Source organism: Eubalaena glacialis, chromosome 5, assembly GCF_028564815.1.
Source record: "Eubalaena glacialis isolate mEubGla1 chromosome 5, mEubGla1.1.hap2.+ XY, whole genome shotgun sequence".
Classification (NCBI taxonomy): domain Eukaryota; kingdom Metazoa; phylum Chordata; class Mammalia; order Artiodactyla; family Balaenidae; genus Eubalaena; species Eubalaena glacialis.
In genome coordinates, this window is record NC_083720.1 from 66,394,904 (window position 1) to 66,408,903 (window position 14,000).

At 35.9% G+C, this 14,000-nt stretch overlaps 1 protein-coding gene across 6 annotated transcripts in view; it reads right to left on the reverse strand.

Annotated features, from left to right (window-relative positions):
• Positions 1-14,000, reverse strand: part of PDS5A (PDS5 cohesin associated factor A) — a 124,500-nt gene that overhangs the window by 73,877 nt on the left and 36,623 nt on the right. For all 6 annotated transcript variants that reach the window (XM_061192183.1, XM_061192185.1, XM_061192182.1 and 3 more), the window contains exons 3-5: positions 3,901-4,104; positions 2,736-2,822; positions 2,095-2,192 (exon numbers count right to left, since the gene is read on the reverse strand). In XM_061192183.1, coding sequence (XP_061048166.1) covers positions 2,095-2,192; positions 2,736-2,822; positions 3,901-4,104 — 389 coding nt within the window. The remainder of the gene's footprint in view (positions 1-2,094; positions 2,193-2,735; positions 2,823-3,900; positions 4,105-14,000) is intronic.

The window sequence follows — 14,000 nt, forward strand, 5'->3', positions numbered from 1 at the left end:
AAAGATTTAAAATGACAAAACTTATCATTAGAAACAATGCAAGCCAGAAAAAGATGCAGGAAACATCTTTAACAGTAATGAAAGAGAAAAAAAAAAGTCTATTAACCTGAAATTCATACCATGAAAATAACTTTCAAAAATGAAGGTGGAATAAAGACTTTTTCAGACATATAAAAACTGAAATAATTCAACAGTAGCCTTGAACTATAGGAAATGTTAAAGGAAGTCCTTCAGAGTAAAGTAAAATAATACCAGATGGAAATCTGCATATATGCAAAGGAATGAAGAATACCAGATATATGGTAAATGTGTCAGTAAATACAAATCAATAAACTCCTCTATCAAAAGGCAAGTCCTTTATTTACTGATACCTCATTGTGAATTCTTTCAATTAGATAATTAGGTCAACAATAAACTTAGATCTTCAGAGTCAGTAAAGAAAAATATTGATAGGATTGTATGTAAAAGTAATAGAGGAAAGAAGTATAACTGCAGAGTGGGAAGCGGACTTAAGTGGATAACCAAGGTCACAAAATGGGAAGAATGACAAGTCAGGCTTTTTTTTTTTCATTTTGTTGATGATTTTAATATTAAAAGAAAAAACTGCAAATATGTCGTAGAATGCAAACAATGGCCACAAACTGTTCCCATCCCTGTATGCACAAGCCTTTAAAATGCTGCTCCGTCCAACAAAATATGGAGTCTATCTAACCAACCTTTGAATCTGGGCTTGCCTATGTACCTTGCTTGGCCAATGAAATATAAGTAAACATGAAGTGTGCAGAGGTCTTAAAAAGTGCTTGTGTGGTGGGGTGTGCCCTTCTTGCAACATTTGAAACCCAGTCAGCATAAGAAGAGGTCTGAACTAGCCTGCAGGATGACGAGAGAGTGACACGTGACCCAGTTGTCCTATTACCTCAGCCAACTGCCAGATGTCCTGCTAACTGACTGCAAATACAGGAGCAAGTCCAGCCCAGAGAGAAAGAACTGACAAGCAGAATCATGAGCAAAATAAAATGGAATCTGTTTCTACCAAGTTGTGGGTTACTTTGTTATGCAGCAAAAGCTAAGTAACACGAAGGTAAAGTTTATACATTTTATCTTTTATTTAAGGGCCTTCAGTTAGTTGCCACAGGAAGCTTTTTCTCATGCAGTTTTTTTTATAAGCTTCTATCACTAGACCAGGTTGGTCCAGTCCTTTCCTGTTTATTCCAGGTTAATTCTCTTCCTACCATTCTATCTAAGGAAAAGAAAAACATGTTAAAGTATTCATAAGAAATCTACAGAAAACTTTAGAAATGTGCTGTCCAATACAGAAGCTGTTATCCAACAGCCATTTGGCTATTGAAGATAAAGTCTGAATAGAGCCTTATGTTGAAATAATAATGCTTTTGGATAATGTGAAATAAAGTATATTATTTAAATAAATTTCACTTGTTTCTTTTTACCTTTCTTAATGTGGCTACTAGAAAATTTAAAATATATTTGACATATATTATGTTTGCATATAGTGTAATGTTGCAGAACACATCTCATAACAATGCTTGGTTTACACACACACACACCACACACACACACACACACACACACACCCAGAATGAAACACTGGATTGAAATCAGTTTTGGCTCTCCTGTTCAGCAATTTGTGCCCCGGCAAGCCACCAAACTCCTCTGTACATGAATGTCCCTATTTCAAGGAAAGAGCAATGCTTGCGATTTTTTTAGCTGTAAAATGAGACGATATCAAAGTCAGTATACTTAACCGCTGAGCTATTATGCCTCCCAGCACTCACTAATGATACTTACAATACTTAAAATTTCCACCTCATAATTTAGTACTTCATTATATAATATAAGGTCTCATACCGCTTGTTTTACAAGAGTCAACCTATACAATTGATACCATGATTTAAAATGGTAATATAAGGACAAAGGCAGGTTTCAGACAACAGAATTTTTTATTTTCCTCTTTATGTTAACTCTTCTAAGGAAAACATTTCCTTTTAACCAAAAGATCTTAGTGTAAATGCACAGTACATGATACTTCAATACACAGAGCAAGAAAAAGAGACAGATGCTTAAAAAATAACTTACTTGATCACTGAGAAGAGAGTCCTAAAAAGCTGAATAAAAATTTCATTGCAATCTTCCAATTCAAAGCAGATGTTATATGATTTAACCCAAGCTAAATTCTTAAATAAATAAATAAATAAAATTATTTACACATACACAGAAGTTATACAAAAGCAAGCTCATTAATAAAATTTAATTTTTAGAATTATAAATCTATAGTAAAGCTTATAATGGCCCAACATACAAAATTACAATTGTTTAAACAGTCGTACTCTGATCTTTAAAAAGACGTATCTGCTGGCATTAACCTTCTCTAATTGAAAAATACTAATCTGTCAGAGGCTAGTAACACATATATACATACAAAATATAAGGCGCAGTGAAAATTAATTCAACTTAATCTCTTTGGGGATTAGAAAAGAATAAAAACAGAAATATAAAAATAAAGTTTCAAATAATATAACAGCTTTGCCAGTAGAATATGCTTTATCTTTTCAGGATATGAGGAGCAAAAAAAAAAAAAAAGATTGTAAATGACATTTTCTTAAGTGGGCTTCATATAAAACAAACAAAAAAAAGATTCATTTTACATTATAAAGTTACTATAAAGAATTTTCTACAACATGAAATAGTGTGATATTTATTAAATAAAATTTGTTTACCTCTAATAAATAAAAGTATCTATTAAACTGCGGGCTCTTTGTATCCTCCAAACCCTTTAATTGTCTGGTAATAAACAAAAATATGTCCTGTTTTAAAAAATGATAAAACATATTAATTTAGATACAAATACTTATCACTTTCACAATACACTAATAGTCTGTAATATATATTCTCCATTATAGACAATAAAAGAAAATTCTCCTTTAGCCAATGACTTGGGACTGGCCTAGTCCATTACTTAAAATATCTGGAAAAAAGCAAATCACTTAAAATTACATTCTTTAGAAGCAAAGATAAAGATTATTACTGCCACAAATCTTTAGGCTTTCTCATTCTGAGAGGACCATAGGTTCTATATCTTGCTACCCTTCTAGTACAGAACTTCCACTTTATTCACTATCTTCATCTTGTATTATGGCAGTTATCTTCAGTTTAAGTACCTGGATATGAGTCTTCCATTATAATTTCCCAAATTAAATAGTAATTTTCAGTACCTAGTTTTGAATTTGATGAGTGACTACAAAGTTGTGTGGAACAAAAGCAATAATAGACTGGTCCAAGGGTTGTACTTTCCACAACAATAGTGCTCCATTTCTTAATAAGCTTCCCTTAGAAGTTTTAACCCCAAATAGTATCAATATGGAACAAACTGATTTTTAGGACTATTTAAAAGAAAGCAATCCAAAGGATTAAAGTATAAAAGTATTCAAAATATGAAATCAGCTCAAGAGATCAACTCAAAAGAGGAGTTCCTCAAACATGTCAAACAAAGGCAGAACCATCAAGATGAGCATACAGTTTTGCATATAATATAACTTGCAGGGGAAAACAGTGATTTGAATGTGTAAATTCTGTTATACAGTTGTTTTAAAAAGTGTCATTCATCCACCATCCCTTCAATTCAGCCATCTGGGCTTTGAGATGGATATTCCTGAAGGTTAGATATGAGCTGATAGGGACTAGTTTTGATCCACACCTTTTAATGCCACATAAAAATACCAATCATTTTTGTGGATACTCAATATTAATTGAATGAATAATTAATTAGTTTTAGAACTTATGATATAATCTTACAGTCACAGGATGATTAAAATGAAACCTATGTTCCTAAGGGTAGTAAGCTAAACTATAAAAGTAAACCAATTTTGTAAAGATTGTATTTACCTTAAGTTTATCGTGGGAAGTATATGGAGCTTCTGGGGCATAGATTCTAAAGATGTCAGCCAAACAGCATGCTACAAGGAGACGCACATCTTTATTGGGATTCCTGAGAAAAAATTCAGATGCTAGATGCAAGGCTAGTGGGAGATACTGCTGTTTTTCATCTTCTGAATCCTGATCCATATCCATAAAAGTTTTGACTACCATCTGCAAAAATATACAGAAGAAAAATATAATCAACTCTTGATATTTAGAAACCAGTGGAGTATATATATTTAATCATCTTCCATTACAACACAGACTAGCAATCAGTTACCATCAGAGGATTCACAATCAATTTTTGTACATCTTCATTTAAGAATTCGAGTAAAGGGCTTCCCTGGTGGCGCAGTGGTTGAGAATCTGCCTGCCAATGCAGGGGACACGGGTTCGAGCCCTGGTCTGGGAGGATCCCACATGCAGCGGAGCAACTGGGCCCGTGAGCCACAACTACTGAGTCTGCGCGTCTGGAGCCTGTGCTCCGCAACAAGAGAGGCCGCGATAGTGAGAGGCCCGCGCACTGCGATGAAGAGTGCCCCCGCTTGCCGCAACTAGAGAAAGCCCTCGCACAGAAACAAAGACCCAACACAGCCATAAATAAATAAATAAATAAATAAAAAGAATTCGAGTAAAGATTACAGGCGTGAACAAATACCAACTTTTGGATTACTGATAGATACACTATCTGCATTTGTACCAGGTTTATGAAGAACTAAAGACTCTCGTTATTAATATTATATCTAGCCCAGGTAAAAAGTTCATGGCTTCATATGGATAAGCAAATCATTTGATATTTTACAACCTCATCAATTATGTTTCTTGTACATTTTATCATCAAAGCTGCCTTGATTTAGGCTCCTTAAAACTATTTCATTTCACACTTTAATGGGTTTTGCAATTCACAATAGAAAGCCATGTTTAAATATTTTTATGTAGTTGTACTTCTGATTAAAAGCCTTAATTATAAAATAACCTCTGTTCTTATTTATGGTTACAAAATTAACAAATGCACATTTTAGAATCACTCTAAAAGGCAAAAAAAGTATAATGAAAAAAATCCATAATTTATCAACCCCAGAAAATAACCACTATTTACGTTTTTTGTGTATTTTATGCTGGTCTGTTTTCTCTGTAAAGATGCATATAACCATATAGTCATTTCTTATTCATTTATCCAAACATGATTATTTCCTCATGCCATCAAAATTTCTTTAAATAAATCAGACTTCACCTAACCAGTCACCATTCTCAAATACTGAAGTTGTACTTCTTTTTCTATTTTGACAAGACTTTTTATTGTAAGTGCTGGGTTTTTTCAAATACTTTTTTCTGTGTCTACTGAAGTGATATTTTCCACCTAATTCTGTTACGAGAGTAAATCCCACTGACTGGTTTTCTAATTATAATCCAATTTTAATGTATAACACACACTGTCCTAAAATATAGACAGGTATAGTATGAATGACCTAACCTGGAAAAAACAACACAGATGAGGACGACTGTAAATCACTATTCCTTATGAGCCTAAATACAAACGTCAGGAATGGCATCTTGAACTGAATTCGGTGATTTTGTTATAAATGGCTTTGTGGCTTTTGTTATAAATGGCTCATACAGAGCTTGGGGGTGGGGAAGGAGGAAGGGAACAGTAAAAGTGGAAATAGTCAACATCTGGAGAATACAGGAGCTCTCTACTATTCTTGCAACTTTTCCAAGTCAGAAATTATATCAAAAGAAAAAGTCAAAATTAAAAGAGAACACACTTACCACATGATATGGGACAAACATACATATATTAATAGTTGAAAGCTCACCAAACAAGACTTGTCTTTTAAAAAAAATTTTAACAAATAATGTTAAATATTAATTGGGGGTGGGGAAGATGTATTATTCTTTTTCTGATTCTAATAGGACATATTTATCTGTGCATCACTAGTTTGATATAGAGATGTTAATAATATGGAAATGAAATCACATTTATAAAGTATTCTAATTCTACTTTAAAACCTTTTAAATCAGAAATGCATATGGCATAGTAATTTACAGTAATCCACATCTGTGTTGTTTTTCCCAGGTTAAGCCATTCATATTATACTTCTCTATTTTATGACAATGTGTGTGGTGCATTCCCTTCTGAAAGTTTTGAATCCTAGCGAATTTCCAAGGACCAGATGTTCTTTTTAAAATTATTATTTCTTACTACACTATTATTACTTCATCCAGAGCTTTATTTCTTTTAACATGTTTTGAAATATTTGTGTTTATTCCACTTGATTTTAACATTAACATATAGCTGAGAAAAATGTTTTCCAGTTTTAGAAGTCATTTGTTTCTTTCACCTAACTCTTGTCAGGAAAGAATTTTTATCTGTTTTGTTAACAGTTGTATCCTCAATGACTAGAACACGACTGGCACATAGTGAGCTTGCAAACTTTTTTTTTGAAAGAACACTAAAATTCATGACCTGGAGAAAACCACAATTTGAAAAGATACACGCACCCCAATGTTTACTGCAGCACTGTTTACAATAGCCAGGACACGGAAGCAACCTAAATGCCATTGACAGAGGAATGGATAAAGAAACGTGGTACATATATACAATGGAATAATACTCAGCCACGAAAAAAGAATAAAACAATACCATTTGCAGCAACACAGATGGACCGAGACTGTCATACTGAGTGAAGTAAGTCAGATGGAGAAAGACAAATATCATATGATATCACTTATATGTGGAATCTAAAAAAATGGTACAAATGAACTTATCTACAAAACAGAAATAGAGTCACAGATGTAGAAAACAATCTAATCGTTACCAGGGGGGAAAGGTGGAGAACAATAAATTGGGAGATTGGGATTGACATATACACACTACTATATATAAAATAGATAACTAATAAGGACCTACTATGTAGCACAAGGAATTCTACTCAATACTCTGTAATGACCTACATGGGAACAGAATCTAAAAACACAGTGGATATATGTATATGTGTAACTGATTCACTTTGCTATACAACAGAAACTAACACAACATTGTAAATCAACTATACTCCAATTAAAAAAAAAAAGAACCAAAGCAGCAAAGTAAAATGTTAAGATTTGATAAAGGTGAGTGGTAGGTACATAAATGTTTGTCTTATTATTCCCTATGAATGTCTGAAATATTACAAAATTATAAGGAGGCAATTTGATTAGGTAAAACGAACTTTTGTTTTTAAGGTTTGGGGTGCAAGTTTCCAATATGACTTGAGCTACTTGGGAGATTTTCCAGAACAGCTGTTTCAACCATGTTCCAACTTTGAGGTTCCTAGTAGCCCTGGTAGAGGCAACAAGAGAAGACAGCCAAAAGGAGTGGTGTGACAGGCACATGCCCAGGGTCTCTCAGTTGCTTGCCTCTGAGCAGCTGGCTTTTCATTAGCTTTATATATTGACCTTCCGTATTTGGGCGGTAAAATATCCTAAGACTAAAATAAGTTTGTTAACCATTGCTACCCCTCATAAAAGCTAGGAAGCTTTGCGGTGGGTAGGATTGGGAGTTTGGGATAAGCAGATGCAAACTAGTTTATATAGAATGAATCAACAACAAGGTCCTACTGTATAGCACAGGGAGCTATATTCAATATCCTGTGATAAACCATAATGGAAAAGAATATGAAAAAGTATATGCATAACTGAATCACTTTGCTGTACAGCAGAAATTAACACAACACTGTAAATCAACTACACTTCAATAAAAATTTTTTAAAATTCATGAAATGCCTTTTTAACATCTACTCTGATAATATATATTATGTATATTTTTAAAAATATGATCCATATGTCCCTACCATTCTGCAAAAAATTTCATCAGTTCTAGACACTCAATCAGTATATTATGTCTGTTGCTCAAAATTTGTTTAGAATTTTTAAATAAATATAGTCTAAACATAGGTCTATAGCAGGGGTCACAACTCAAGGGGAGGGAAATGGAAATAACCACTTGGGAGAAATGGAGAGCACATGCCCCATCCAAAGACAAGAGCTGGTTTCAGCTAATTGTTGCCAGGTGAGAATGCAGACCTAGTACTGCAAAATCATTCAGTTGATCAGGACACAATAAAACGTTAAGTGAAATCATCTGACTTGAGAATTTCAGCAACTCCAAAAAGTTCATACCATTGTGAGGGACAAGCAAAACATGTCTATGTGGTCCTGAAATCAACAATTTGCAAATTGTTAGAAATGTTTCAAAGGAAAAATGTCAGCACAGCCAACTTTTCAGGCAGACAAATTATTCTGAAAAGCTGTTTTGTCATTTCTTTTATACTTAAATAGTTTTCTTTAATTAGGTATAAAAGATTATGAAGAAAATATTCAATAAACTGAACATCATTAAAATCCAGAGAGCCGGGCTTCCCTGGTGGCGCAGTGGCTGAGAATCTGCCTGCCAATGCAGGGGACACGGGTTCGAGCCCTGGTCTGGGAAGATCCCACATGCCGCGGAGCAACTAGGCCCGTGAGCCACAATTACTGAGCCTGCGCGTCTGGAGCCTGTGCTCCGCAACAAGAGAGGCCGCGATAGTGAGAGGCCCGCGCACCGCGATGAAGAGTGGCCCCCACTTGCTGCAACTAGAGAAAGCCCTCGCACAGAAACGAAGACCCAACACAGCCATAAATAAATAAATAATTAATTTTAAAAAAAACAAACAAACCACTATTTGTAAAAAAAAAATACTGAGTTCTCTGATCCACAAATATGGTATACGTCTCTACTGATTTAGGTTTTTCTCTTCCAGACTGACTGAATATTGGGACAATCACTGCATCCTTCTGGAAGGATACTCTCTATGTTGCCACACACTGTACACTTCCATCACAATGCTTATCTCACTGTGCTCTCTGCTTTCCTATTTATTGTCTCTGCTAGGGCTATGGCTGCACCCTGTTTATTTCTATACCTTCGGCACAAAGACTTTGGTTTGACATATACTCAATAAAAGTTTGTTGAGTGGAAAAAAATGTCTTCCAGCATTTATTATGTAGTTTTCAGTGTATTGGTCTTGTATATTTTGTTACTTCCAACTATTTACCTTTTTGGATGCTACTGCGAATTTTAAAAACTTTGCCTTTTCCAACTGCTGGTTCCTATTACATAGATGCAGTCAATTTTTGCATACTGAGCCCTTCACACTGCTACACAGCTTTACTGGTTCTAGTAGCTTGTTTATGCATTTCTCAGGATTTTCTATAAATGCAATATCATTAACAAATAAGGACAGTTTAATTTTATCTTCTCTAATTTGTATGCCTTTTGTTTCTTTTCCTTATTGTGCTAGCAAAACCACGATATTGAACAAAAGTGAGAGCAGACATTTTTGCCTCTTTGAGATCTTAAAAAGCATTCAGTCTTTCACCATTAGTATTAAGTTAATGGGTTTCTGTAGATGCCTTTTTATCAGGTTGAGAAAGTTTTACCTTCTATTCCTAAGGTGCTGTTAGTTTTTATGAAGAATGTGTTGTATTTTTTTTCAGATACTTTTCCCACATCTGTAGGGATGATAACATGTTTTTCCCAATTTACACTAGTGTTAATATGTGGAAATAAATTGATTAATTTTCAAATATTAAACCAAATTTGCACTCCTGGAATAAACCTGACATGGTGGTCATTGGGGGTGCATTGTGTTTTGCATGTGTGCAGTGTTTTTCGTTTTTCCTATTTTTGGTTTGTTTGGTTTGGCTGGCTGGATCTCCTAATCCAGCTAATATTTTGTTGTTCATTTAGGCTCTTGGTCTGCAGATTTCTTTTCTTGTAATATGTTTTGCTTTGGTATCAAGGTAATATTGGCCATATAAAGTGAGCTGGAAGTGTTCACTCTTCCTGTTCGCTTAGTTTGTGTCAGACTAGTATGCTTTTTTCCTTAAGTGTTTAATAGAATTCATCAATGAAGTCATCTGGGTCTTTATTTGTGGGAAAGTTTTTAGTTGCAAATCTAGTTTCTAAAATCAGTACAAAGGGACTTCGCTGGTGGTGCGGTGGTTAAGAATCTGCCTGCCAATGCAGGGGACATAGGTTCAAGCCCTGGTCCGGGAAGATCCCACATGCCACAGAGCAACTAAGCCCGTGCGCCACAGCTACTAAGCCTGTGTTCTAGAGCGCTTGAGCCACAAATACTGAGCCCATGTGCCACAACTACTGAAGCCCGCGCGCCCAGAGCCTGTGCTCCGCAACAAGAGAAGCCACCGCAATGAAAAGCCGGCACACCGCAATGAAGAATAGCCCCTGCTCGCCATAACTAGAGAAAGCCCATGCACAGCAACGAATACCCAATGCAGCCAAAAATAAATAAAATTTAAAAAATAAAATAAGATAAAACCAATATAAGGTGGGACTTCCCTGGCGGTCCAATGGTTAAGACTTTGCTCTTCCACTGCAGGGGGCACAGGTTCCATCCCTGGTTGGGGAACTAAGATCCCTCATGCTGTATGGAGCGGCAAAAAACAAAAACAAAAACTGTACCCTGAGTGCCTAGCCCTTTGTCTAGCATAGAGTAGCTCCTAAGTGAATATTTCTTGCCCTTGAGCAGGAGTGATAATCAATCACATCTGCCAAAAGCTAAGTGACCAGTTATCACCTACAATGTATAATAGTTAAAATCAGTATAAAGCTATCAGGTTTTCTATTTCATCTTAAGTCAGTTTCGGTAATTTGCATTTTTCCAGAAATATATCTATTTCATTTAGGATACTGAATTTACTAGCATTAACTTGCTTATAATATGCCTTTATTACCCTTTTAATGCCTATAAAATCTACACTGATGTCTCTTTTTTCACTGATATTGCTAATTTTTGTCTTCTTTCTTTTTTTACTTTATCTTTTTCCCCCCTTGCCCCCCCTTTTTTTTCTTGGTTGTTCTAATGTAGTGGTCTCAAGGAGGAGTGAATTTGCCACCCACCTCCAGGGGATATCTGCCAATGTCTGGAGACATCTTTGGTTGTCACAACTGGGAAAAAGGGTTCTACTGGCATCTAGGGGGTAGAGACCAGGGATAGGACAGCTCCCCACAATTATCAGGCTGTAAAAGTCAACAGAGCCAAGGTGGAGAAACCTGATCTAACAGCGGTTTTGCCAATTTTATTATCTTTTCAAAGAACCAAATTTGGCATTATTAGTTTTCTCTACTGTCTGCGCATTTTCTATCTGACTGATTCCCATTCTTATCTTTACTATGTCCTGCTTTCTACTGGGTTGGCCCAAAAGTTCCTTCGGTTTTAAAAGTAAAAATAAAAGACACATTTTTCATTTTTCACCAAGAAGTTTATTGAACAACGTATTCCCCCTTTTGTTCCACTACCTTCTGCCATTTTTCAGGCAACCTCATAATTCCATCTTCCCAAAACTTTTAGTCTTTTTGAGCAAAGAACTGTTCCAGGTGCCTTTTACAGTCTTCCAGGGAATTGAAATTTTTTCCATTAAGAGAATTTTGTAAAGACCAAAATAAATGGAAATCCGAAGGTGCAATGTCTGGTGAATACGGCAGATGAATCAGAACTTCCCAGCCAAGCTGTAACAGTTTTTGCCTGGTCATCAAAGAAACACAGTCTTGTGTTATCCTGATGGAAGATTATGCGTTTTCTGTTGACTAAATCCGGATGCTTTTCGTCAAGTGCTGCTTTCAGTTGGTCTAATTTGGAGCAGTACTTGTTGGAATTAATCATTTGGTTTTCCGGAAGGAGCTCATAGTAGAGGACTCCCTTCCAATCCCACCATATACACAACATCACCTTCTTTGGATGAAGACTGGCCTTTAACGTGGTTTGCGGTGGTTCATTTCGCTTGCCCCACAATCTCTTCCGTTCCACATTATTGTACAGTATCCACTTTTCATCGCTCGTCACAATTTGTTTTAAAAACAGAACGTTTTCGTTACGTTTAAATAAAGAATGGCATGCAGAAATACGGCCAAGAAGGTTCCCCCCACCCCGCAAACCCCGCTTAACTTACGTGGAACCCGAACACCAAAGCAATTAACATAACTAAGCTCATGCAAATGATTTTCAACTCTTGATATGGATACTTTGAGTATGTCAGCTATCTCCCACGTGGTATAACGTTAATTGTTCTCAATTAATGTCTCGATTTGATCGCTATCAACTTCAACTGATCTACCTGCAAGAAATCTCCAGCAGGAAACTTTGCAAACCACTTCTGACACATTCAATCAGTCACAGCACCTTCTCCATACACTGCACAAATCTTTTTTTGCATTTCAGTTGCATTTTTACCTTTCTTGAAATAATAAAGCATAATATGCCGAAAATGTTGTTTTTCTTCCACCTTCAATGTTAAAATGGCTACACAAAAATTCACCAATTTTGATAAGATGCTGTTGTTTTTTTTTAAATGCACACTGATATGACAGCTGTCGCAATACAATCTAACAAAACTGTTTCAAAGGAAGTTAAAGACAACTAAGTGCTACTGGAGCCATCTTAACAGAAAATACCAAACTAACATTTTGGCCAACCCAATACTTTCTTTAGGTTTAATCTGCTGTTCTTTTCCTAGGTTCTCAGGGTAGAAGCTTATCACTGATTCTAGACTGTTCTCTTCTAATATGAACATTTAAATGCTTATCAAAATAAATTTCTCAATAAGCACTGCTACGAAGTTCAAAATATTTTCTAGTTTTCCTTGTGATTCCTTCTTTTATTCATGTATTACTCAGAAATATACTGTTTAATTTCCAAATATTTGGGGTATTTTCTGGACATCTTTTCTTATTAATTTCTCATTAAACTCCCTGTGATCATATTACCCCTGTATGTAATATGAATCATATTAAATGTATTGAAATTTGTTTAATGGCCCACCACATGGGCTATCTATCTTAGTGAATGATTCATGTGCACTTGAAAAGAATGTGTATTTCTGCTGTTATTGAATGGAATGTCAATTAGGTCAAGTGCATTGGTACATTAACTCTTCTATGACCCTACTGATTTCTGTCTACTTGTTTAAGCAATTACTGAAAGAGGAGTGTTGAAATTTCCATGTGTACTTGTGGACTGGTTAATTTCTCAGCTATGTGGAAGCTGTTATTAGGTATATACTGTTGTATTTTCTTACTGCAGTGATCCCTTTATTATTATTAAGTATCTTTTCTTATCCTTGGCACTATCCCTTGTTCTAAAGTCCACTTTGTTTGAAATACTGCCACAGTAACTTACGATCTGCATTAGCAAATTCTTCCAATCTTTTTACCTTGTTTTTTTTTTAATTTTTATTTATTTATTTATTTATTTATGACTGTGTTGGGTCCTCGTTTCTGTGCGAGGGCTTTCCCCAGTTGCGGCAAGCGGGGGCCACTCTTCATCGCGGTGCACGGGCCTCTCACTATCGCGGCCTCTCTTGCTGCGGAGCACAGGCTCCAGACGCGCTGGCTCAGCAATTGTGGCTCACAGGCCCAGCTGCTCTGCGGCATGTGGGATCTTCCCAGACCAGGGCTCGAACCCGTGTCCCCTGCATTAGCAGGCAGATTCTCAACCACTGCGCCACCAGGGAAGCCCTTTACCTTTTTTTTTAAAGACAGGTTTATTGAGGTAAAATTACATAAAATTCACTTTTTAGTGTCCTAGTCTATGAATTTTGACAAATACACAGTTGTGTAACCAACATTACAATCAAGGCATAGACTACTTCCATCGCCCTAAAAAGTTCCTTTGTGTCCCTGTGAAGTCAACCCTCAGCTGCTTCCTTAGCCCTTGGCAACCCCTGATCTGTGCTGTCTGGCAACCCCTGATCTGTGATATTCTGTGATTCCAGAATATCACATAAATGGAGTTACACAGTACACTGCTCTTTGGATCTAGCTCTATCACTTAGCATAATACATCTGAGATCCATTCATGGTGTACATATCAGTAATTCATTCCTTTTAAGTGCTGATAAGTATTCCATTGGGAATATATTTCCCAATTTAATTGGGAATTCCATTGTGTTCAGAGCCAAAGAAGACAGACACAAACGGGGAGCAGGGTAGATTAAAAAGGACACAAGGAAACATATGGAGGAGATAG